Genomic DNA, 26,041 nt, shown 5'->3' with positions numbered 1-26,041 from the left:
CTGATTGGCTTGTTCTCTGCAAAGAGTCTGTGTGTTACAGTTTAGCCCGTGTCTGTCTTCTGTTTCTCCCTCGTTTGGTCTCTTGTGCTCCTGCCCCTCTGTTTACCTGTCATGTGTTCCCTGCCATGTGCTTGTGTTGTGTTTTTGTACCTGTTTCCGCCCTAGTCCCGCCCTAACCATTAGTGTTCTCACCTGTGTCTTGTTTGTAACCCTGCCCCCTCGTCATCCTAGCCCAGGTGTTTCTCACTCTCCTCCTGTATATAAGCCCCTCTGTTTGTATGTGCTGTGTCGAGTCTTTAGTATTTTGTATCCTGTATCCGATATCCTGTATCCGATATCCTTAGTCTGTATGTATCCTTGCTGCCCGTATGTTTCCTAGTTTTAGTTTCTTAGTCTGTGTTTGTTAGTTTGTTATTCCAAGTCTTGTTGTTTTGCGTTACCCGCGTTTTATTTGTTTTGATTTATCTTGTTTGTTTAAATAAATATCTTTGCACTTATGTCCTCCTCCATCCCTTCGTCTCCCGCGTAACATAAGACTCGACCGAAATGGACGTAGCAAAGTGGAATGCCACGAGGAAGGCGGACCTGGAGTATCTCCGGTTCCTCGCGGAGCTAATTCGGGGGGATGAACCGCTCCCGGCGCCTCTCCGCGGGGTGGAGAGTGTCGGCCCAGCTCCAGCTAAGCTAACTAGCATGTTAGCTCCACCGCACTCTCCAGCCCGGCCGACTTCCAGCACTCCAGCGCGGCCGGCTTCCAGCTCTCCAGCGCGGCCGACTTCCAGCACTCCAGCGCCTCTGACCCAGTTCCCGAGGCCCTGGCCGCCTCTGACCCAGTTCCCGCGGCCCCGGCCGCCTCTGACCCAGTTCCCGCGGCCCCAGCCGCCTCTGACTCTGTGCCCGCTGTTACCCCAGTTCATGTGCCTGGGCCACCCGCCTCTGCTCCTGTGCCTACTCCTAGGTCACAAGCTCCTAGACCCGCCGCGCCTGCTCAAGCTGCACCCGCCGCGCCTGCTCAAGCTGCACCCGCCGCGCCTGCTGAATCTGCAGCTCCTGTCCGGATCTTGGCGGCAGCCGCACTCTCAGCTCCCGCTGAAGCGGCTTCTTCGCCAGCGGTGCCAGCCGCCTCCAAGCCCGCGGTGGCAGCCGCCTCCACGTCAGCGGTGCCTGCCGCGCCCACGCCAGCAGGACCCACCGCCTTTGCTTCAGCGCTGCCCGCGGCTCCGGCCGCCTCTGCTTCAGCGCTGCCCGCGGCTCCGGCCGCCTCTGACTTTGTGCCCGCGGCTCCGGCCGCCTCTGACTCTGTGCCCGCGGCTCCGGCCGCCTCTGACCCAGTTCCCGAGGCCCTGGCCGCCTCTGACCCAGTTCCCGCGGCTCCGGCCGCCTCTGACCCAGTTCCCGCGGCCCCAGCCGCCTCTGACTCTGTGCCCGCTGTTACCCCAGTTCATGTGCCTGGGCCACCCGCCTCTGCTCCTGTGCCTACTCCTAGGTCACGAGCTCCTAGACCCGCCGCGCCTGCTCAAGCTGCACCCGCCGCGCCTGCTCAAGCTGCTCCCGCTGCTCCAGCCTCAGCTCCAGCTCCAGCAGCTCCCGCTGCTCCAGCCTCAGCTCCAGCTCCAGCAGCTCCCACTGCTCCAGCCTCAGCTCCAGCACCAGCAGTGCCTGCCGCCCACGTGGTACCCACTGCTCCAGACCCTGTGCCCGCGGCTCCGGCCGCCTCTGACCCTGTGCCCGCGGCTCCGGCCGCCTCTGACCCTGTGCCCGCGGCTCCGGCCGCCTCTGACCCTGTGCCCGCGGCTCCGGCCGCCTCTGACCCTGTGCCCGCGGCTCCGGCCGCCTCTGACCCTGTGCCCGCGGCTCCGGCCGCCTCTGACCCTTTGCCCGCGGCTCCGGCCGCCTCTGACCCTGTGCCCGCGGCTCCGGCCGCCTCTGACCCTGGGCCCACTCCCAGAACTTTGTATGCCCTCAGGCATATCCCCAGGCCTGCTCCCAGGTCACGGGCTCCTAGGCCCGCCCCAAGGCCCCCGGACCTCTGCCCAAGAACTGTGCCCAGGCTGGCCCCTCTAACTACCCCACAGACTTTAGCCAGTCCTAGGCATCCCCAAGTTTTGTTTGTTCCCGTGTCTCTCCCTGTCCTGGTCCCAGTGTCTGTGTTTGTTCCCATTCCTGTCCCCGGTGGTGTTTCTGTTCCAGTCCCAGTCACTGTATTTGTTTCTGTCCCCGTCACTGTTATGGTTCCAGTTCCCTTGTCCAGTTTTGTCCAGTCCCCGTCTTCTGTTCGGTCCCCTGTCCAGTTCCAGTCTCCGTTCCCTTTCCAGTCTCCGTCTCCTGTTCGGTCCCCTGTCCAGTCGTTTGTCCAGTCCTTGCCCCATGTCCAGTCTGTGTCCCCTGTCCAGTCTCAGCCCCCTGCTCGGTCGTTTGTTCAGTCTCAGCCCCCTGTCCAGTCTTTCGTCCGGTCTCCGTCTACTGTCCAGCCCTGTGTCCTGTCCCCTGTCCAGTCCCAGTCTCAGTCCCCTGTCCCGTCTCCATTCCAGGTCCTGTCCCCGTTTCGTGTCCAGTCTCATGTCCAGTCTCAGCCCTTGTTCGGTCGTTAGTCCCGTCTATGTTCCCTTCCTCTGTTCCCTCTCTCTCTCTCGGCGCCCCTGGCAGTGGAGGTTGAAGGGGGGTTATGTTACAGTTTACCCCGTGTCTGTCTTCTGTTTCTCCCTCGTTTGGTCTCTTGTGCTCCTGCCCCTCTGTTTACCTGTCATGTGTTCCCTGCCATGTGCTTGTGTTGTGTTTTTGTACCTGTTTCCGCCCTAGTCCCGCCCTAACCATTAGTGTTCTCACCTATGTCTTGTTTGTAACCCTGCCCCCTCGTCATCCTAGCCCAGGTGTTTCTCACTCTCCTCCTGTATATAAGCCCCTCTGTTTGTATGTGCTGTGTCGAGTCTTTTGTATTTTGTATCCTGTATTTTGTATCCTGTATCCGATATCCTTAGTCTGTATGTATCCTTGCTGCCCGTATGTTTCCTAGTTTTAGTTTCTTAGTCTGTGTTTGTTAGTTTGTTATTCCAAGTCTTGTTGTTTTGCGTTACCCGCGTTTTATTTGTTTTGATTTATCTTGTTTGTTTAAATAAATATCTTTGCACTTACGTCCTCCTCCATCCCTCCGTCTCCCGCGTAACACTGTGAGACAGCCAATCAGTTTTTAGTGTGGGCGGGCAGTGTTTTTCCCCCCTCCCGGACGGGATTTGTTCAGTGAGTGAGAGAAAGCAGATCATGGCGGAGGCAATATTAATAATTATTGTAATATGATATGAAATGTTTTTGATGTTGTGCAATTTTTTTGTGATATTGTAACTGTAAAATTTTGTCAAATAAAGGCTTTTTTCCAAAAAAAAAAAAAAAAAAAAGGAAAGCAGAGGCAGGGCCTTCCAAAAAGAAAAAAGATAAAACTCATTTCACCTCTGAATACTCTAGGGGTTAACCTCCCTGAAATCAACTTTTGCAACTTGGGATGTCTGGGAAATACTGTTAAAATGTAAAGAGTACACCTACCAGACCACTCTCTTTTTAGATGAAATATATGTTACAGCCCTGCTGGGTTCCAGTCCATGTTTTGTTTTGTTTCTGATTCCAGTTCGTGTTTTTGTTGTTTCCTTAGTAGGGTGGAGCTGGAACCAGGTGTGGCTGATTTGGAGTGAGGATTCTGGAGGTGATAAAGCTCTGCCTTCAGTGTCCCGACGCTCTCCCTGTCTTTTTGCACCTCGTTTGGTCTGTTTTTTTTTGATAAAAAATAAATGATAGCTTTTGCTTGATTTATATCATGTGTGGTCTCCCTTTAATGTTGCACTGCTGTGAGTTAGGCAAGTGTAACATATATATGAGACACTGCAAGGACTATCATGCTGGGAAACTGATACCATTAATTACAATACATTTTGTTGGCTTTCAACTCAGAAATAATACTGCTTTCAATTTAAAAGTAAAAAAACATAGGGACTGCTGCTTTAAGCTCAGTTTATCACTGTAAAATAAGTGACTTTTTTATTTAAACAGTTTAATAGCATTTTATGTTTTTATTCCATTATCATTCAGTATATCCTAGTTGTGAATCTTATTTTGTATATAAATTTGTAGTCTTGTAATTACGCACTATTGATCAGATGCATTGCCTAATGCAAGCCAAGCATTGGTAAATAAACTTCCTCCCCAGCTTCTTTTTCACACTTGTAAATTGTGTAATTTAATTCCACTGAAAATTCTAATTTATGAGCCTGAGATATATGGCCTAGCTCTATACAATGTAATGCTTGAGACATCCTGCGTAAATAAAAATAACTTGTGGCTACAATTTAGTAAAACATTTAAAACAGGTAATTAACAAGTGGCCCCGATTTAGTAAAACTAAGTCATGGCCACATCTTTCCCCTTATTCCCAGGCCTTACTAAGTTGTGGTCACTGCTTATTTTTATTTATGTGGAATATCACCTGCATGATGCTGTACCAAAGCAATTCATGTATGTGATCTTCTCATTCTCATCTTGCAATAAAAACGTATGTAGTGTATATACTAGACATGCACAATGGTTTTGTTATTCAAAATATTCAGAAAATAGAGAATCATACAAGATATCAAATTTCTTTAATGTTAAAAAGTTTTTACTTTTATTACAGACAAAAATATGCAATTAACGTAGACAAAATAAACAAGACATTTACATAAACGAACATATGATCTGGAATCATAAAATTCTCCCGTTTTACTAGAAACATGTTACATAACAATGTCATTTTAAGTATATACAGTAGGCAACATGTCATAGAAGGCATTCATTACCACCCACAAAGTTATTCAACATTGTAGCACCTACAGAGTATATATATATATATATATATATATATATATATATATATATATATATGTGTGTATATGTGTGTATACAGTATCAGCCAAAGGTTTGGAGTTTTAGAGTTTTCTTTCTTTTTATTAACTTTTAATTTTAATTTAATATTGAAGACTATATATTAAAGCTATACAGAAACAGAACTGAATTATTCTGTAAACAAAAAGTGTTAAATAAACTAGAATATGTTCTATACTTTAGATTCTTCTAAGTAGCACATTTATCTTTGGGGACAGATCTGAACACTCTTGGTATTTTAATATCAGTGTCTTCATGAGGGAGAATCACCTGGAATAGTTTTCTCAGCGTCTTTAAGGAAGGAGTTTCTAGTGGTGCTGAACAATAGTTACTCCAGCTCATCCCAAATCACCTCAAATCACCATCTTAGTTCATCAGCTTTAGATCAGGAGATTAATGTAGAGGACAAACACTTTTTTTTTACCGTTTGCTACGTAGTTCCATATGTGTCCCTTAATTGTTTTATGTCTTTACAATGTAGAAAATAAATTAAATAAAGAAAAGAAAGAAAACATGGAATGAGAAGGTGTGTCCAAACTTTTAACTGGTACCGTATATATATATGTTTTATTACTCAACACAATGTGTCAGTGTTATTTAGCAGGGTTCAAGTACAGTGATACTCAACATATTTACTGTATTCAAGAGTCAACCAACCATGTTGAATTAAATTGCACAACATCTTCACCTTCAAACATGAAGTGCCTTTTTTATTATATAAATCATGTGATTTATAGATTTTTTTTAAATTAAATAATTTAGAAAATGTACAGTTTAGTGCAAATTTGCTTACCACAGTTTAAGTAAAGAATGAAGAAAAGGTACTTTGTTATTGCTTATACTTTTAACATAAAAAAAATAAAAGTATGTAATTAAAATTAAATTAAATGTACAAGGCAGAGATTCAGATATGTAGTCATTATAAAGTACTATGAATAATATTCCTTCCTCATGTAGTAGTCTTTCACCAGCCCCCTTCTCCAGACTGTTAACACCTAATACCACCTGCTTTGTTATTCCATCATTAGAGGTTATATTATACAATCCACACTGTTTATATACTGTATTAAAGTGTATAATTATTCTTTTTTAATATTTCGTAATATTGTTGGGTATATTACTATTGTATTGCATTGTGTAAAACATTCAGTTTCCCTGCAGTAATTAGTGAGTGTTAACAGACTGATATTGAGTGGTTGTTAGAGAGCGCTCTCTTGTGGCTGTGTGAGTTAAGGCTGGTCGTGGATGAAAAGGCCGTGCAGGTCCAGGTGAACAGAGGCATTAATAGAGGCGCGAGCAATCTCTTTAAAAGTCTTGGCATCCAGAACCAGCATGAAGGCAGACTTTTTGGGATTGAGCGACACAACAGACGACAGAATTACACCTGAAGGAGAAAATGGCAGGGAGGTAAAATTACATTTATGCTATTTATATTGAAATACCGGGTCATAGAGCTTGGAAATACGGTAAAATGATGACGTATAATGATATTTCAATACGTTTTTTCTATACACAATGTTTAGCATTTTTTGTTTATGCATTAGATACGGATATTGAAACACTATCCCATAATTAGTACAGTAATATATGCAATATGGGGAAAAGTCCTGAGACACCTTCTTATTCATTCTTTTTTCTAAAATTAAGACCATTAAAAACATTATACTCTCTGTAATAAAATGTGCAGCCTGTCCTTGTACAGTAGAATGAAAAAGTTTGGGCACCCCCTGATCATTTTCAGGATTTTCCTTTATAAATCGTTGGTTGTTCTGATCAGCAGTTTTAGTTAAATATATCATATATCAGCATTTTCAGCATTACAGAATTAGGCAGGTGCATAAAATTTGGTCATTATGTTATTGTTTTGAATACTTTTAGCACTTAATATTAAAACACAACATTTGTCTGGTAATCTCATTGACCCTTGACCTCTACATACACATGTGAATACAACTGTGAGAAAGGGTTAATGTGGCCAATTGCAATTTTTTTTTCTCCTCTTTGCATCTTCTCTGAAGAATGGCAACATGGGAGCTTCGAAAAAAAACTATCATGGTTTAGAGGAAGGATAGAAAAAGCTCAGATCTCAGAAATTTCAGCTGTCAGTTTCCACTGTGAGGAACAAAGTGAGGAAATGGAAGAACCACAGGCACAGTTCTAGTTAAGACCCAAAGTGGTCTTAGATAAGCAGAGGAGAAAGGTATTGAGAACAATCATAGACCTACAACATCATCTAGCTGCAAAAAAATAATGTAATTTAATAATTTAATATAAAATTACCATCATCCTCCTCTACAGCACCAGGAGACGCCACAAACACTGGCTCAGACGGGTAACACTCCTCTTCAGTCCATTCCAGGTACGCCCTGGTTAGAATGTCCACTTTTGTAACCTGTAGAAGGTTCAATATGAAGATACATTCACATTTAATAGCAGGTAATTACAGTAAATAGTAAAAAAAAAACAGCAGCAAAATCCACTGAGTGCAGTATAATATTCTGAATTTAAGTACACCCCATCTTTGTTTGGTAGAATTTATTTTTATGGTGCAGTTTCAGTATTGTATTCACAAAAGGATATTTATAATAATAATTTATTATGTGTTTTATATGTGTGTAAGTGTATGCTTTAATAAAAAAGTAAAACAACACATTTTCTATGCTAGTACTGTATATATATATATATATATATATATATATATATATATATATATATATAGTAGTGTATACACTTACGGTACATTTTTATTTTGACAATTTGACAAAATTCGTACTGTTGAAATAAATACAACAAAACAATGCTCACAGCTATCTTTGCAAAGACATTTTCTCAGTACTTTACTTTACACAATTTTCCATATATCATCCACTAATGCTATGATTGTAAATTAAGTAGAATAAAGTGCCAAAGAGGATTTTTATGGTTATATGGAGTTATATGGTACCTTTGTTATTTTTGGTGTCCACTCCACCTTGGAGCCATAGAAGTATCTGTACTTCTTTGTGTTGTATTGATAGTTTATTCCAGGTAACTCCACACCTGCAAACCAGCCAGATTTTAACAATTTAGATAAATACTAAATACCCAAATACTATTTACTGCCAGACTAAGTCTACTAAGTCCTGACAGTCTGTGTATTGATGATGAAGAAGATACTGAAGAATCTGAGATTCTGATTCTAACCTTCAAACAGTTTATCAGGGGTGAGATACAGAGACCCGTCCTTCTGCTGCACAGCTGTAGCCGACGTGCCCTCCAGCTTCACCAGGTTGGTGCCTTTTGGAGCTGACTAAGCATGAAATACAAGATAAAATACCCCTAAATCACTAAGTGTACGTTCAGTTAACAAAATGATCATTCTTACCCTAAACCCCATTTACAGCAGGTCACTTAATGTGAATAAAGTCTGGATTGTACATAAAGCTAATGTGACACATGTAAATTAGGTTTTGTGATACTTTATGAGTCCGGGTAGACATATTGCAATTAGTTCAGGTTCAAACTGATGCAGAATTATGAACATCAATCAACCTTTATTTAAACTCGGAGTACATTGAGGGTGGCGGTGGCCCTCATTTACAATGCAGCCGAGCATTTACATAGGGAAGGGATTGACAGAAATAACAACAAAAAAGTAGGTAGAGTAAAATAAGATGTAGCATAAAAAAACAGCATTATAATGTGAAAGTTATAAGTGTGATGTAAGGTAAAAAATTGTTTAAAAAAGAAAAAAGAGGATAATAATAAAAATAATATTAAGATTTAAAACAAATAAGGTAAAAAGAATAATTTAAGAATAGGAATCATAAAATTATAGGTAAAAAAAAAGGTAATAGAACTAATAAAAATTAAACTACAGATGAATAAATAAAAAACTAAACACATAAAATAGTAAAATATAAACTAATATAACTAATAATAAAAGAAAAAGTAAGAAACAAAAAATAAATAAAACCTGTTAAAACAAACCAACATAATACAAAAAAAATAAAAAGTTAACTAAAGTTTTTGTGAGATGTACGGTGGCATATGGTAAGACAGTGCTTTAAAAACGAAAATAAACCAATGTGTTTCCCGACGCACAGCAAGAAAAGACCATGCAACTTTTTCATAAAGTGAACAGTGATGTGTACTATACGGGTCGCCAGTAATGAATCTTAGCGCCGCATGATATACAGAATCTAGTTGTTTAAGTGTAGTTGCTGATGCATGTCTATAAATCACATCACCATAATCTAGCATAGAAACCGTTATTGGAGCTAATATGTTAGTTAAGAAAATCATATGATGTAAATAAAATAAAATTTGGAATGGTCAATTATATTCATAAAATATTTTCTGAGATCAACCCTTAAGGAACTGCTTTTACCTTATTAGCCAATATTAAACACAGACCTTGTACTTTTTTTCTTCTACTTTTTTTTATTGTGAGAGTGACTGAGATGGTTTATCCTTTATGTCTGTATCTGGTTATGTTGTATTTTTGTCTTTTTTGTGGCAAATTGTAAATTCTATACTTTTGTTAAAAAACAATAAAAATAGTTTCTGAGAGTTTGGTTTATTTAACCCTTGTGTGGTGTTCGGGTCTGTGGGACCCGCTTTCATTTTTCATCAAATGATACTAAAAAAATATTTTTTCTAACTCAAACTCATTGGCATTGGCTCATTTTTTATGAAAAACATATACTGTACACCCCCCCCCAACCATTTATATTACATACAGTCTGTTTGGCCAAGGGCTAATAAACATTGCTTCATTTGTAAATTTGAAACTAAACAAATTTTCTACTCATATCTTGAGTTAAATTTATTTTCTTTTACATTTTATTAAAAAACTAATAAAAAAAAGAGTAGCACTTTTTGAAAGAAATGTAACATAAGAAAGGTAAAGGGCAAATATTAACCATGTAAGCTGTTTATATTGCTTGCAATTTAGGTGAAGCAAGCATGTGTAAAGCATTTTAATGTAAAAATGCTTAATTTTGCTGAATTAAATACAAGTAACAAAGTAAACGAGTAACAAAAATATGAACACCACACAAGGGTTAAGGTACTAAAAGGTAATTGTTTATAGTTAAATGTTTAAGGCCAAATGTAGTCCCAGCAAAAAAACATTTAACAAAATTACAGATAATGCAGAACAAGGCAGCAAGAATGGCTATATGGTGTCTATACAGAACAAACATAAATAAAATGCACAAGGAGCTAAAGTGGCTGAAGGTTGAAGATAAGTTTATAGCAAACTTTGTGTGACTCATAAGGAGAACTAATTATCAAAAATATCTGGAGGGCCTCTATGATCAATTACAAAAAATAACAGAGAGAGAAACTACTACGACAAGAAACAAAAAAATAACTGTAAACCACCATGTATAAAATGTGTAAAACAGTAATTTACAGAGCCATTAAAGAGTGGAACTGCTTGCCTGTTCCACTAATCAACACTAATAGAAAAACAAGGTTTAAAAAATATATTAAAAAAACAATATCTTAAGGTCATGGACGGTAGATGAATATCTGTCTACATGCAGAGTGGGGGCTATAAGGGACGGACTGTCACGTCTTTGCCCTGTTTCCTGTCTGTTCTCATGTCTCTGTGTGTGAACCCCACGTGACCCGTGCTCCTCTGTTCCTCCTCTCTTCCCCAGTTATTTTCCACTTACCTGTGTTCATTTGTAACTCCGCCCCTTAGTCCCAGGTGTTTCCTGTTTCCCGTTTGTGTCCACCACTATTTATAGTCCGTGTTTCCTTTCTCGTTTGTCGATCCTTGTACGTTTCACGTCTGTTAGTGGTCCTTGTGTTTTTCCTGTTTATACTCAGTTCTGGTTTCTTTGTTAAGTTTATGTTTATTTTGTGTTTGTCTTCGCTATTAAATTTATTATTGTTTGCATTTGCGTCCGCCTCCTCGTCCTTCCCGCACCCTACCTGACAGAAGGATCGACCAACGAGAAAGAAAACACGGACTATAAATAGTGGTGGACACAAACGGGAAACAGGAAACCCCTGGGACTAAGGGGCGGAGTTACAAATGAACACAGGTAAGTGGAAAATAACTGGGGAAGAAACACAGAGGAGCACGGGTCACGTGGGGTTCACGCACAGAGACATGAGAACAGACAGGAAACAGGGCAAAGATGTGACATGGACTTAAAATAGTAATTAAAATTTTCTTAATCCTATTATCATTATTTTGTGAATGTATTGTGTATTTGTGAATTTGTGTACATCTAATATACAACTATATGTTATACTTATCTTTCTTTTTGTTTTGATTGCTTATTGTTTTGTTTTATTTAATTATTTATTTATTTGTATAGAATTTTTTTGTTATGTGCATTTAACTAAAATTTTAAATTATATATTTGTCATGTATGAGATGTCGGTTGGACCTCAGGAAGAATAACTGCTATTGCGATAGCAGCTAATGAGGATCCAAATAAAACAACATCATATGTTTCTGCATCACTAACCTTGAGGTCAGCATTCACAGGTATGACGAATCGCTGGGAGATCGGGGTGGGAGTGCTTATATTATCGTCTTTCTCAAAGTCCTGATTAAGATTCGCCATGTAGAACGTATCATACAGCCCACTGTCTTCATACGTGATCAGATCGAACACTACATGGCCGTCCTCCTCGTAGGCGTTGATGTGATGAAAGACCACGAAAGCGTCTCCGTAGAACTTGGTGTGCACAGCCTTACCTGTCTTCCTGTTGATCAGGTGGAACAGCGTCTGTGAGGCAGTAGATTAACAGAATCATTTAACTGTGCAGAGCAGCTTAAAGGTCTCATTCCATCGTTTTTTCATTCATTTTCAAATGTCTAGTTGGGGTCTCTAGTATGAACGAGTGAAAAAAAAAAGTGTTCTGGTGTTTCTATTTAGCCCTGCTTTAGATCCCTAAATTAGAGGTCTCTGAAGTTCTCTCCCCGCAGACTCCCCCCCCCTACTCCGGCTTCAGTGCATACATACACACATACAACTCAGAAAGACCTATAGTATTTCACAAAGTATTTCACCACTTTTAAATAAGCTCCTTTATAAAGGGTTTATAAAATAGTCTATGATCGAGTTCATTAATGGTTAACATTTAGTTTGTAAATACTTTATAAACCATTAATATGTAGTTACAACAAATATAACTGTATATATGCTACTTTGTTTATTTTCCATCAATCAGCAGTAACATATTTAATACAATAAAAATATGGAGTCAGTTTAAGTCTGTTTAAGTTTATTTAACGTTATTTTATGTTAATATACACCACGTTATTATTATTGGACAAAAGATGAATCCAATCATTAGATTAAGATAAGCATCCAGAAAGATCTGAGGTTTAACAATATAAATGAATGTGGAATCACTATTTGTTACTCAAAAGGCCACTGTTTTTCTTCTGTGTATGTGTTGTAACTGCTTATTAATGGTTTAGAAAGTATTTACAACCTAATTAATAACATTAATAAACTCCTTTATAAACTATTTATAAACCCTTTATAAAGGAGCCTTATTTTAAAGTGGTACCAAGTTAATTTTTTTTATTAGAAGGAGATCTTTAAAGCATCTGAAAACATTAGCTGCATTATAAAGTAATACTCCTAGGCTGCAGATAAGGTACACTGCATTTCTCGGATACTACATTATAGAAGGCTGTTCGTAACTGAGAACCTTTCATAGATCAGTAAATAATGGGCTAGTAAGAAGGAGACTTTGTAGGACAGTTCTATAGAGAACCAGGACTACTCTGACTGTAGCCTTTGGTTTAGGATTGGAACGCAGCCAAAACTATAGAGGGCGCCGAGTGGTCCAGCGGTCTAAAGCGCTGCCACTATGAGCAGGAGGTCGCAGGTTTGAACCCCCGCTCATGCAGCTTTGCCATCAAGCTGCCGGCGTTAGAGGGAGCAAAATTGGCCCTGCTCCCTCTATGTGGGTAGATGGCGCTCTTTCCCCACATCACTCCTATGGTGATGTCCGCAACACAGGGCACTGTGAGCTGATGTACCGTAGCCGAGCCGCTGCGCTTTCCTCCGAGCGCGCTGTGATGCTTCTCGGCAATGCTGCAGCATCAGCAGCAGCTCGAAAAGAAGCGGTGGCTGTCTTCACATGTATCGGAGGAGGCATGTGCTAGTCTTCACCCTCCTGGTGTGTTGGGGCATCACTAGTGATAGGGGCAGTCCTAATGAGTGGGTTGGGTAATTGGCCATGTAAATTGGGGAGAAAATGGGAAAAATTAGAAAAAAAAAGAACTATAGAAACTTACAACATCGTCCTTGTCGTACGTGAGGCACTTGCCCCAGGTCTCTCCTCTGTAGTAAGCTGTGGCCAGCCGGATCATGTCCAGTTTGAAGGCCTGCTCTACGAAGATGATGTAGTTCTCAGTCATGCCAAAGCTGTGGAAGTAGCTGGGGAACAGTTTGGAGCGCATGGGAATGGAGCAAACCTGCTCCAACTTATTCAGCGCAGGTTCCTTACTCCCTGCTGAATCTGCAAGAAGCACAATATTTTACAGACTGCCATAATTAGACCTTGTCCACACTACCAGACGAACGTTTGGACACACCTTGTCATTTCTACATTGTAAATGAATACTAAAGTCATCCAGACTATGAAGGAACACATAAGGAAACGTGGTAACTTAAACATGTTACACAAACCAAAAAATGTTTTTATATTTTACATTCTTTTTACAAGTAGCGCCTCTTGCTTAGATGACAGCTTTCCACATCATGGCTGAATTTTCTCAGTCAGCTTTATAAAGTAGAGTCACCTTGTCACGTCTGGTGCTGTTAGCTCCTCTGTCCCTTCCACACCAAGCTCTAACGGAGGTTCTCAGGTTAACAACTACACTACCCAGAATGCACCACCCGCTGACATCACGCACTCACCTGATCACGTGACACCTCACCTGCTTCCTCCAGGAAGTCCCGAATACTGATTACTGGCACTATAAAGGTGCACGCCAAACAGACTACCACGCCGCGTATTGTAGGTTCTCCTCTTTACAAAGCGTTACTTTATCTCTTGTCTCAGTTTACTTTGTGTATGACCCTGCTTTTGTTTTCTCGACGCCGATTATTGCCTTTGCCTCTGATACTGGATTGTTTGTGTATGACTTGGACTGTGTTTTCACCACTGCCTCTTGGATTACCTCTGATACTGGATTGCTCGTGTATGAACTCTGGACTGGTTATCGTTTCTGGTATGGTTTTGCCTTCATTACTCTGTTTACTGGTGATCACCCATTTCTCTGTATCGACTCTGATTACATCTGTTTATTCTTATAATAAACACATTTTGATTTTATCAGTATCTGCACGTGTCTGCCATTCTGTACATACCATGACACACCTGGAATTCAGGCTTTCAGTTAACAGCTGCGCTGAACTCATCAAGAGTTAATTACTTGGATTTATTGTCTCTTAATGTGTTTGAGAGCATCAGTTGTAAAGTTGTGAAGAGGTAGAGTTGGTATACAGTGAATCGCTTGAGTAATGTTTTAATCCATATTATGAGAAGCAAGTACTACTCAACTAAGTAAAGAAAAAAAAATACTGTAAGAAATGAAGGTCAGTGAATTCAAAACTTTTCAACTTTAAAAGTATCCTAAAGTGCAGTCACCACAAAGACCATCAATAACGTTATGATGAAACTGGCTCTCATCAGGTCCACCCCAGAAAAGGAAGAGCAAGAGTTCCCTCTGTTGTCTGTCATAAGTTCGTAAGAGTTACCAGCCTCAGAAACCACAAGTTAACAGCCCCCCAGATAAGAGCACCTAAATGCTTCACAGAGTATTTTGGTTTGTTTAACACTTTAAAGTTACTACATGATTCCTTATGTGTTCCTTCATAATCTGGATCACTTCAGTACTGATTTACAGACAAAAAACATTGAATGTTTGAAACATTGAATGTCCAAACTTTTGACTGGTACTGGTATTTTTGTACACACAGACAGGACCAACTTTTTGTATACGGACATGTTTTCATTGTAATATTAAATTTTTTCCCCTTTTTCCTTTTTCAGCTAAGGCAATTGTCCCATCCATTCAACTGCTACTCAGCTGTATATCCCCTATCACAGGTGATGCCACAACACAAGGAGGGTGAAGACTAGCCACATGCCTCCTCTGATACATGTGAAGTCAGCCACCACCTCTTTTCTAACTGCTGTTGATGCTGCATTGCCGAGTAGCATCACAGTGCACTCGGAGTAAAAGGGCAGCGACTCGGTTCTGATACATCAGCTCACAGACACCCCCCGAAGAGAGAGCAAGGCCAATTGTGCTCTCTCAGGGTTCTGGCAGCTGATGGCAAGCTGCATGACTGGGATTCGACCCTTCATGGTGTTTTAATGTGCAAACAGCATAACAGGGTTACATGAGACATAGTGGGACATATAAGTAAACTGTGTCAAATCCTTTGACAGGCGGCTCCTATATATGCTTAAATTTCAAACACTGTTTAACGAATGAGACCCAAGGTGTTCGTTTCTGTTATTATACCTGTTGCGTTGGCAGGAACCTTGAAGATCACATACTTGGGACCAGTCAGCCCCATAACAGATGTGCCCATGTTATAGGTGTTCCCCTCCTCGTCATAGTGAGGGTGAGCTGTAGCCAAGTTCACTGCAATGTGGTTCCTTAAATTGACCTGAAACAACACAAACAATCTATTAGACATGATTAAATACAGCATTTAAAAACTCATTAACAGCCGGTTTGAATGGATTTTACTCACTCTTCCTACAGTATCCAGATTTGAGGGGTTAATCTGGTTGATGTAGTTGATTTCTGAGGAAGCATAGTAATCTTCTCCGTATCGTATGATGTTCACGAGGTTGTTGTCAGTGAAATTTGGGATGGCATTGAGCAGGTAGGTGAAGGCCCTAAAAATTTTTATAAAGAGATAATAAATTATAAAGAGAAAACTGAAGATATTCCAGCCAACATGCTCAGACTAGGTTCACGTTGGTGGAACATGGGCTTTGAGTGGGTTTGTACTATATAGGCCCCATCTTACACCCTGTGCAAGGTGCATCGTGATGCTTATTGCTATCTTACACACCGACACACCCCCAACAGTCTATTTTCAATCCTTTCCTCATACATTGTTTAAATAGCAACTGCACTTGTGAATAAATCTACGCCGATGGGCATGGTGATCTCAAATTGAGATGTGTTTAGGCATATTTATGACGAATTGCTTTCTTGTCAATAGAAAACACAGATGAGCTACTGACTGAAATCAACTAGATAGATGTCAATAGTCAGACGTTCATTGCTATCTTGGCAGTGAAGTGTCAACACATTTTTACAACAACAATAAACAGAATACAAAATAAAATAACATTGATCTGCATTGTAAATGATCTGCTTGTGCACCTTCACAACGTGAACGAGCAGGTCAGTTTCTTCTGCTAAGAAGCGTTCAGGTAGCTGCACCATTAAAATAGCAATCCGCCAAAGTCAGAGTGCCCATGTTTAACCCCTTTCTGGTCCTATCACTGATAGGACATCCATATGTGAGGGCCAACATTTGAGCTACTCATACAGACCCCACATGGGTATGTTATCTGGGACATAAGTAAAGCAGGTTTCATTACCTAGAGAATATGTTCTTGCAGGGATCAGGGTAGGCCAAGGTCCCGAACTCTGTAACTACTATCCTGTTAGCAGCAATGTTCTTCTTATACGTGTCACTCTTCAGGAATTTGCTTCTGTAGAACACCTCACCTGAAAAACAATAAAGAGATGTTGACTTTTAATGTCTTTTAATATTAAACTCCTTAATTACGGCAACTTTTAGACTCATTTGCCCTTTTTCTGCGCTAAAACTGCGCACTCTCTCTGTTTTTAGACTCTTTGGCCTGTTTTACTGCGCTAGAAACGCGCACCCTCTCCGCTTTAAGACTCTATGGCCCGTTTTTCTGTGCTAAAAATGCGCACACTGTCCGCTTTAAGACTCTTTGGCCTGTTTTCTGCGCTAGAAATGTGCACCCTCTCCGCTTTTAGACTCTTTGGCCCTTTTTTCTGCGCTAGAAACGCGCACCCTCTCCTCTTTTAGACTCTTTGTCACGTTTTTCTGCGCTAGAAACGCGCACCCTCTCCGCTTTTAGACTCTTTGGCCCGTTTTCTGCGCTAGAAACGCGCACTCTGTCCGCTTTTAGACTCTTTGCCCGTTTTTCTGCGCTAGAAATGCGCACCCTCTCCGCTTTTAGACTCTTTGGCCCGGTTTTCTGCGCTAGAAACAAGCACTCTCTTCTCTTTTAGACTCTTTGGCCCGTTTTCTGAGCTAGAAATGCGCACTCTCTCTGCTTTTAGACTCTTTGGCCCGTTTTTTTTGCACTAGAAATGCGCACTCTCTCCGCTTTTAGACTCTTTGGCCCGTTTTTCTGCGCTAAAACTTCACTCTTGCCACTTTTAGACTCATTGGCCCGTTTCTGACACCTAGCGTTCAAACTTTGAATCTCACATTATAAAATACCTCAAATACTTAAACACCTTTTTCATTCCGGGGCGGCACGGTGGCGCAGTGGGTAGCACTTCCGCCTCACAGCAAGACGGCCTGGGTTCGATTCCCAGCTGGGGCGACCCGGGTCTTTCTGTGTGGAGTTTGCACGTTCTCCCCGTGTCTGCGTGGGTTTCCTCCGGGTGCTCCAGTTTCCTCCCACAGTCCAAAGACTGCACATTCAGGCTAAGTGGACGTCGGATACAAATTTGCCCCCTAGGTGTGAGTGTGTGAGTGTGTGAGTGAATGTGTCTGTGTGTCTGTCTGCCCTGCGATAGATTGGCGGCCTGTCCAGGGTGTATCCTGCCTGCTGGGATGCCGGCTGGGATAGGCTCCAGCACCCCCCCGTGACCCTTAATGGATGAAGCGGTTGATAATGACTTGACTTGACTTTTTCATTCCGGCAACTCTGGCAACACCATGGACACACCCCCATCTCTGCAGACCCTCAGAGATACCCTATTACATTACAGTATGGCTGACATCAGTTACCCTCACAATATGCACAACAACTGGTGTTCATTGTCTACTGTGTTCAACTGAACTACCTTCATTACACACTACAGACTGTTATTTTATACTTTATATTTTATTGTATTTTTATAAGTATTGTTTTATCTTATCGTTCCTTTGTAACTTTTGTGTACTGTGTATACCCGCCGCTGGATGTCCAAAATTTCCCCTCGGGAATCAATAAAGTCTGTCTGTCTGTCTGTCTGTCTATCTATCTATCTATCTATCTATCTATCTATCTATCTATCTATCTATCTATCTATCTATCTATCTATCTATCTATCTATCTATCTATCTATCTATCTATCTATCTATCTATCTATCTATCTATCTATCTATCTATCTATCTATCTATCTATCTATCTATCTATCTATCTATCTATCTATCTATCTATCTATCTATCTATCTATCTATCTATCTATCTATCTATCTATCTATCTATCTATCTATCTATCTATCTATCTATCTATCTATCTATCTATCTATCTATCTATCTATCTATCTATCTATCTATCTATCTATCTATCTATCTATCTAGATTTCTGCAAGTTTTCCATACAGCTGTACCTACCGTCCTTAAAGGTGAAGCTGTGAATGAGGGACATTCCATCAAACCAGTGTTTGTAGGACGTCTCTCCCACAGAGAAGAGCCCGGGTCCATTACGCACAAGTGTGCCCTGGAGCCACGGTGGGATGGTGCCTAGGATGAGACAGGGTTCAGTGTCATTTAACATAGTGATAATACTAAAAAAATTAATACACACAAGAAAAATTACTACACAAACACACACATCAATATATACAGCTCTGAACAAATTAAGAGACCACTTCAGTTTCTTAATCAGTTTATCTGATTTTGCTATTTATAGGTATATGTTTAAGTAAAATGAACATTGTTGTTTTATTCTAAAAACTACGGACAACATTTCTCCCAAATTCCTAATAAAAATATTTTCATTTAGAGCATTTATTTGCAGAAAATGAGAAATGGCTAAAATAACAAAAAAGATGCAGAGCTTTCAGAATTCCGTAATTAATATTTGGTGGAATAACCCTGGTTTTTAATCACAGTTTTTATGCATCTTGGCATCATGTTCTCCTCCACCAGTCTTACACACTGCTTTTGGATAACTTTACGCCACTCCTGGTGCAAAAATTCAAGCAGTTCAGTTTGGTATGATGGCTTGTGATAATCCATCTTCCTCTTAACTATAATCCAGAGGTTTTCAATTTGGTAAAATCAAGAAAAAACATCATAATTAAGTGGTCTCTTGTTTTTTTCCAGACCAGTATATTTGTCCTCCACATTAATCCCCTAATCTAAACCTGAACTGAGATGGTGATTTGAGGTGATTGGGATGAGCTGCAGCTTCACAGGGTGAAGGAAAAGCAGCAACTATTGTTCAGCACCTCCAGAAACTCATTCAAGACGCTGAGAAAACTATTCCAGGTGACTCTCCCTTATGAAAACACTGAGATTAAAATAACTGAGTTTAACATCTAAGTTACACCAAACCAAGCACTACCTTTGATTGTTTCTCTGGGCTCTTTAAGTTCATAAGTACTCTTATAGTCTAAATAAAAATGTAACACTAACACATGTTACAGTGTAACACACAGTAAAACTATTCAGTGGTTATTACACATCTCCCAAAATAGTTCTTAAGAAGGAGGTTCAATAAATATTCTTCCTTTATATAAATTAATAAAAGTGCCATTACTAAAGAGACAGAACTACAAGCATTACTAAACAACATAACTAATAGTGCCAGAAGAGGGAGCCACCATCCCATTTCATTCCAGAAAAAGAGAGGGTTAGGAGATGACATATATTATTATTATTATTATTATTATTATTATTAGTAGTAGTAGTAGTAGTAGTAGTTGTAGTAGTAGTAGTAGTAGTAGTAGTAGTTGTAGCAGTATTAGTAGTAGTAGTAGTACTACTACTATTTTTTTTGTTCTTTATTCTAGTAGTATTAGTAGTAGTAGCTAACATTTTACTGGCAGGCATTGCAAAAAATATCTCCAGGAAGGACTAAAAGAAACACATATAATTAAATATAATACAAGTTATTCCTTTATTTATGTAATATTATTTATTCATAACAATCAGCCAACATTAACATTATATTAACAACATGAAATGTAATAGCAACGATAAACACCGTCACGCCATAATGGTGTAATTATCATAATTATCATTATCATTGCATATCAGCCCAGCAGACACACAATGTTATCACAATATCTACTGTCTAACAACATAGTTACAGTATTGTGTAAAAGATTACCCTTTCATATCTTTCCAAAATCCCAGTCATGCTCCATTATCCATTATCTGACAACGTCAGATATGCTATAATTCTCTGAGCCTTAACGGCAGATTTTCACCATGTAATATAATTAGAGTAATATAATAGAGTAAATAACTGTTTTAAAATGTTTAGATGTTTAGACTTTTACATATAACAGTAACATTTGAGAAAACAAACACAACTGTGGACACTTTTCCAAAGATTTAAAACACATTAATCTACCACATGGAGAAGCATCCAACATTTTTATCCATTTTGAAAGAGCTGCGGTTATGAAAACATTGAGATTAAAATAAATAACTTAGAGTTTAACATCTAAGTCTGTAAAAAATGTCCGTGAAAATTACAGTGAAAAACTGTGAAATGGCAACAGAAATAAACCGTAAAGCAAGAAGAAGCTTATTGTTGTAGAATAAACATTGAATTACCATAGATTAAAAAACTGTGAAAAATGTTAATTTTAATTGTTTTAACATGTGAAATATATGGTGAAAAGCTGAAATGGTGACAGCATTGGACAGTCATATTAAAAATAGCACATTACTGTATTATTCACGGTGTACAAACCTTAAATAAAAAACATGCCGTCAATTATATTTTTTACCATTTTAAGATGTGAAATATACACTGTAAAAAAAAATCTTGTCAAATTTACGGTGAAAAACTGGCAGCTGTGGTTGCCATTTTTTCACCGTAAAAAATACAGTGATCTTGTAAATGGCTTCACGGTAAGGTATATTATCACTTGTAAAAACAACAGTTTGAAAATGCTGCCAGTATTTCACAGTAAAATAAACAGTTGCAAATGTATAAGATATTACAGTTTAATTCTTGTCAACAGTAAATTTCATATTGATAAACCGTTTTGTTTACAGTATATTCTTGTGAAAAAAGTATATTACATTGTGAAAAGCAGGGCCTGAATGGGATGTAACGCAGCTGTCTATGGGGCGTGGCTATGTTAATTAGATGTTTAGTTCAGAGACATCACCATGATGTAGTTTCATAGCGGTTTTATCCACCTGCCTGGGTTTTACATTGTGTGTATATAAGTGATTTCACTCTACGAGCACATCTCTGTGCTGTAAGTGAGCGCTTTTGAAAAAGATAATGCTGTTAAAAACTGTATGTTGTTTACAGCGTGACTCAAAGTTATTGGACAACCACAAAAATTTGCCATAAAATTGGACAATAAATGCTGTGGAATGGATCATTTTTCACTTAAACAGCAACAGGGTTACATTGTGAATTATACAGCTATACCATGAGCCTATATACACTTTCACCGTTATTTTAACAGTAACTCCTCTTTATTAGTACATTTTCAAACTGTTGTTTTACAAGTGTTAATATACCTTACCGTGAAGCCATATACAAGATCACTGTATTTTTTACGGTGAAAAAATGGCAACCACAGCTGCCAGTTTTTCACCGTAAATTTGACAAGATTTTTTTTTACAGTAGTAAAGACATTTGTTAGAGGTAAAAAATACAGGAAAGGGTATTTTTATGTAGAACACTGCTATGCAAAATTAACATTTAATTTGTGTAAACTTGACAGATTATTATTGTAATTTAGCAGTGATTTCAATCACTGTAAATTAATTTACATTTTTTTTCAGTAGAGTTATTTACTTATCGTCTGTAATTTTAACAGGAAAACTCTGGTAACCACAGCTGCCAGCGTTTTCCTGTAAAAACTACAGTTTTTTTTACAGTGTAGCATATATGAACAAAGATTTAAAACACATTAATCTACCACATGGAGAAGCATCCAACATTTTTATCCATTTTGAGTAAATATTGCCTAAATTACACAGATAAGGTGCATTAAATAGGACGCGCAACCAGCTAGTAGTCTTGAGTATTCAGTTATGTTTTATATAATGGTTTTGGTGGCTTGGCTGCGGTGTTATAGGCCATACACTGCAAGACCAACACTGAATACAAAATCCCAATCTCCCAGTGTCCCACTATGCCAGTATGCCAATCTCACAGTTTCCAAGTGTCCCAATTTCCCAGTATTCCAATCTCCCAGTATTTCAGTGTCCCATTCTTCCAGTCCCCCATGTCTCACTCTCCCAGTATCCCAATCTCCCTGTATCCCAATCTTCCAGGCTCCCAATGTCCCACTCTCCCAGTATCCTAATCTTCCAGTTTCCCTGTATCCCAATCTCCCAGTTCCCCAGTGTCTCACTCTCTAAATATCCCAATCTCCAAGACTCTCAGTTTCCAAGTGTCACAAACTCTCCCAATCCCCCAGTATCAAAATCTCCCAGTGTCCTACTCCGCCAGTGTCCCACTCTCCCAGTCAGTCCCCCAATCTCCCAGACTTCCAGGGTCTCACTTTCCCACTATCCCAGTGCCCCACTCCCCCCACTCCCCCGCAGTGTCAGAGCGCGCTCCCCCGCTCACCTGTGAGCTGTGCAGGTACGGGCTCCGGGCTCTCCTGGCCATTCCTGCAGAACGCAGACTCGATGTTCTCGGTTGGTTGGTCTGGTTGCTCCATTCCCGCCTGCAGAGATGAGACCTGCTGCTTCAGTCTGCCTGTTTTACCTCACTGACCTGCTGCTGATCTGCGCAGCCGCACGCATGCATTACATAACCGCAGCTCTACAGAACTGCAGATTACTGCAGGTTAACAGCGTGAGAGCTGGAGGGAGGGAGTGGAGGAGGGATGGAGGTGTGGCACAGGGCTTAGAATTACAGACACGCCCCCCACAGACAAGGGAATTAGTCCAAGTCTATAGCTCCTTATATGGGGGAGTGTCCCAATTACTAGATTCTGACATGTAGTATAGTGTATAGCAGATAAAAGTTGAGTAGCCTCAAATATCTATGGAATTTAGCTGGAATTCAGTTAAGTTAACAGCTGTGCTGAACTCATCAAGAGTTAATTACTTAATTTTCTCCTCCTCTTAATGTGTTTGAGAGCATCAGTTGTAAAGTTGTGAAGAGGTAGAGTTGGTATACAGTGAAAAGCTCTATTTGAGTAATGTTCTAATCCATATTATGGCAAGAGCTACTCAACTAAGTTAAGAAAAAACATACTAATTTAAAAACTTTAAAATATCCTTAGTTGCAGTTGCAGAGATAATCAAAAATGTTATAATGAAAGTGGCTCTCATCAGGACCGCCCCAGGAAAGGAAGAGCGAGAGTTCCCTCTGTTGCACAGAATAAGTTAATCAGAGTTACCAGCCTCAGAAACCCCAAGTTAACAGCACCTCAAATAAGATCACCTAAATGCTTCACAGAGTATTTTGGTTTGTTTAACACTTTTAAGTTACTACATGATTCCTTATGTGTTCCTTCATAATCTGGATGACTTTAGTATTACTTCAAAATATATGGAATAGGCAAAATAGGCATTGCATTTTTAATGTTGATAGATGTGGAAATGTAAAAAATGACATTTTTTGACCAAGTACACAGTATTTTTTAAATTCTCTGTGTGCTTGTACAAATAATCCAACTATTTCCCCTTTCGTCTCATTTAGGTCCTGTTAAAAATGTTTTTGCCATAAACTTCTACAGCTCTGAAAAAAAAATATTAGATCAATTTAAAATGACAGATTTCTCTGATTTTACTATTTATAGGTATATATTTGAGTAAAATGAACATTGTGGTTTTAGTCTATAAACTACAATCAACATTTCTCCCAATTTTCAAATAAAAATATTGTAATTTAGAGCATTTATTAGCAGAGAATGAGAATGGTCAAAATAATGAAATAGGTACACAGTTTTTATACCTTAAATAATGCAAAGAAAACAAGTTAATATTTATTTAGGAAAACAATGCTAATGTTTTAAAGTTAAAAAAATCTTTGAACTATTTCTGAACCAACCTCCATCCCTGAACCTCATTGAAAACCTCTGGAATATAATGCACCAGGAGTGGAATAAAGTTATCCAAAAGCAGTGTGTAAGACTGGTGGAGAGTTGAAGTTATTCAACCAATTATGGATTCTTAACTTTTCATTAGATAAAACTTTAGTATTGTTGTTGGTTCTAAATGAATATGACTTGTCTACTTTGTATTATTTGAGGTCTGAAAGCTCTGCATCTTTTTTTAGTTATTTCAGCCATTTCTCATTTTCTGCAAATAAATGCTCTAAATTACAATATTTTTATTTAGAATTTGGGAGAAATGTCATCTGTATGTCCTGTATGTCCTCTATTGCTAATGTATATCATTATTTCATAAGTCTCTTTGGATAAAATCGTCCACTACATGTAACGTAATGAAATGTAAATAAAACAAGTATTGTGTAATAGAGTTTGCCTTTGATCTGTATGAAATTAGTTCTTAAAACAATATTTTAAGATGTTAAAATTCTAATATACTAATATAGCATGCATTGAAAATAAGCATTTTTATTTTAAAAATTATATGAAATAAGTACTTACCACATGTAGTAGCAACAACCCAACTACTCCACTACAGGACAGTAATCCAAAGTGCATGGCTAAAGCTACACTGTAGTGAGTCTGTGAGGAAGAAAACGTACCCTAAAAAAACATCCAGTGGCCTTGAAATGTTTTAGATGTTGCAATATGTTGGCAACTGCAAAGAATACAGGCCTAATTTAGTACAGCATGAATTCAACATTCCCAAAACAGGTCATTTTTAATCACACAAATTAAATGATCTAAATTTCCTTCAGTTTAAGTAGAGGCACAATTAGACAACGTGCTAAGAAGAGTGTAAAAGGTTCAGAGGGACGGGAGACAATTTTTGTTTGGTGGGCTTTGGGCTGCATGATACTGTATATGTTATTTGCCAGTAAACCCAATAAAATAAAAATCAGGAAGAGTGAAAATTATAAATAAATAAATGTACTCACCAGTCGTGCTCTTTAATTAGCTGCAATTATCTTGTTGTCCACTTGCTGTAAAGGGTCATTATATAGATGTACAGATACAGACAGTAGCCCACCTGTGTGACAGACACCCCCTACGCCATCCGTCATTGGTCAGTTTCCCTCCACACAAGTTGATTGGTAAGAAACGAGCCATGGTCCATATCTGCACAGCACCACTGATGACCCAGATGACCAAAAAGATTAATAATCTAATAAAGTGACCTTGAAGTGCAGTACAGGAAACTTTGCATTACTGTTATCTTAATGATATAGATAAGATTATATGTATTATCCTACTGTGTCATTGCTTTAAGATAAAATTCAGCAAATTAGGGACAATTAAGATGTAAAATTCATTTAATAAACTGTAAAGATAATGATTATAATTACAAAAAATAATAAAGAAAATGAGCATGCATTTCAAACAATTACAATTGTACAATAAGAAAAAAATACATTTTAGGTTATTTTCTAATATATTTCGTAAATATGACTATATTTTATACATATATTGGCTTTCTGCATAGATGAGATTTAAATACACATTAAAAAAGAAAAGTTCCCAAATATATTTCACAGTATTTTTCTTTCCTGTCTAGAATATCACAAATATATCAGCACATTTTAACAATATACTTTTTTAATTGAAATATGTGATGTTTTGTGATTCTAAAAAAACTAATGCATTTTAACTGATTTATTTTATTTTAACTTTATTTGTTTATTTTTCAGATATTTGATTTATCTTTAAAAATGCAAAACACAAAATACTGTTGCTATGCAAATATATCACAATTAAATACAGTTTATAACTGCAATAAATTATGCAAAAAAATATATTTTTAAAATATCAAATTTTTAAAAGCAGAAAGTTACTGCTGACAGAAAATTACTGCTTTTTTATATTCCATTACATTAAATTACATTAAATA

The 26,041-nt window shown here is 38.9% G+C and overlaps 1 protein-coding gene across 1 annotated transcript; it reads right to left on the bottom strand.

Annotated features, from left to right (window-relative positions):
- Positions 1 to 4,608: 4,608 nt before the first annotated feature.
- Positions 4,609 to 24,724, bottom strand: bco1l (beta-carotene oxygenase 1, like). The gene is made up of 12 exons (XM_049465817.1): positions 24,655 to 24,724; positions 22,659 to 22,758; positions 18,497 to 18,625; positions 16,507 to 16,636; positions 15,642 to 15,789; positions 15,407 to 15,554; positions 13,166 to 13,389; positions 11,376 to 11,639; positions 8,089 to 8,194; positions 7,850 to 7,944; positions 7,186 to 7,297; positions 4,609 to 6,289 (listed from the first exon to the last, which is right to left on the bottom strand). Exons 1-12 carry the CDS (start codon positions 24,709 to 24,711, stop codon positions 6,135 to 6,137), a joined length of 1,668 nt encoding a protein of 555 aa, XP_049321774.1. The 5' UTR covers positions 24,712 to 24,724; the 3' UTR covers positions 4,609 to 6,134.
- Positions 24,725 to 26,041: the final 1,317 nt, after the last annotated feature.

This window comes from Astyanax mexicanus, chromosome 16, assembly GCF_023375975.1.
Source record: "Astyanax mexicanus isolate ESR-SI-001 chromosome 16, AstMex3_surface, whole genome shotgun sequence".
NCBI classification, from domain to species: domain Eukaryota; kingdom Metazoa; phylum Chordata; class Actinopteri; order Characiformes; family Acestrorhamphidae; genus Astyanax; species Astyanax mexicanus.
The sequence above is the reverse complement of the archived record's forward strand: the minus strand, read 5'-3'. Positions and strand labels throughout refer to the sequence as shown.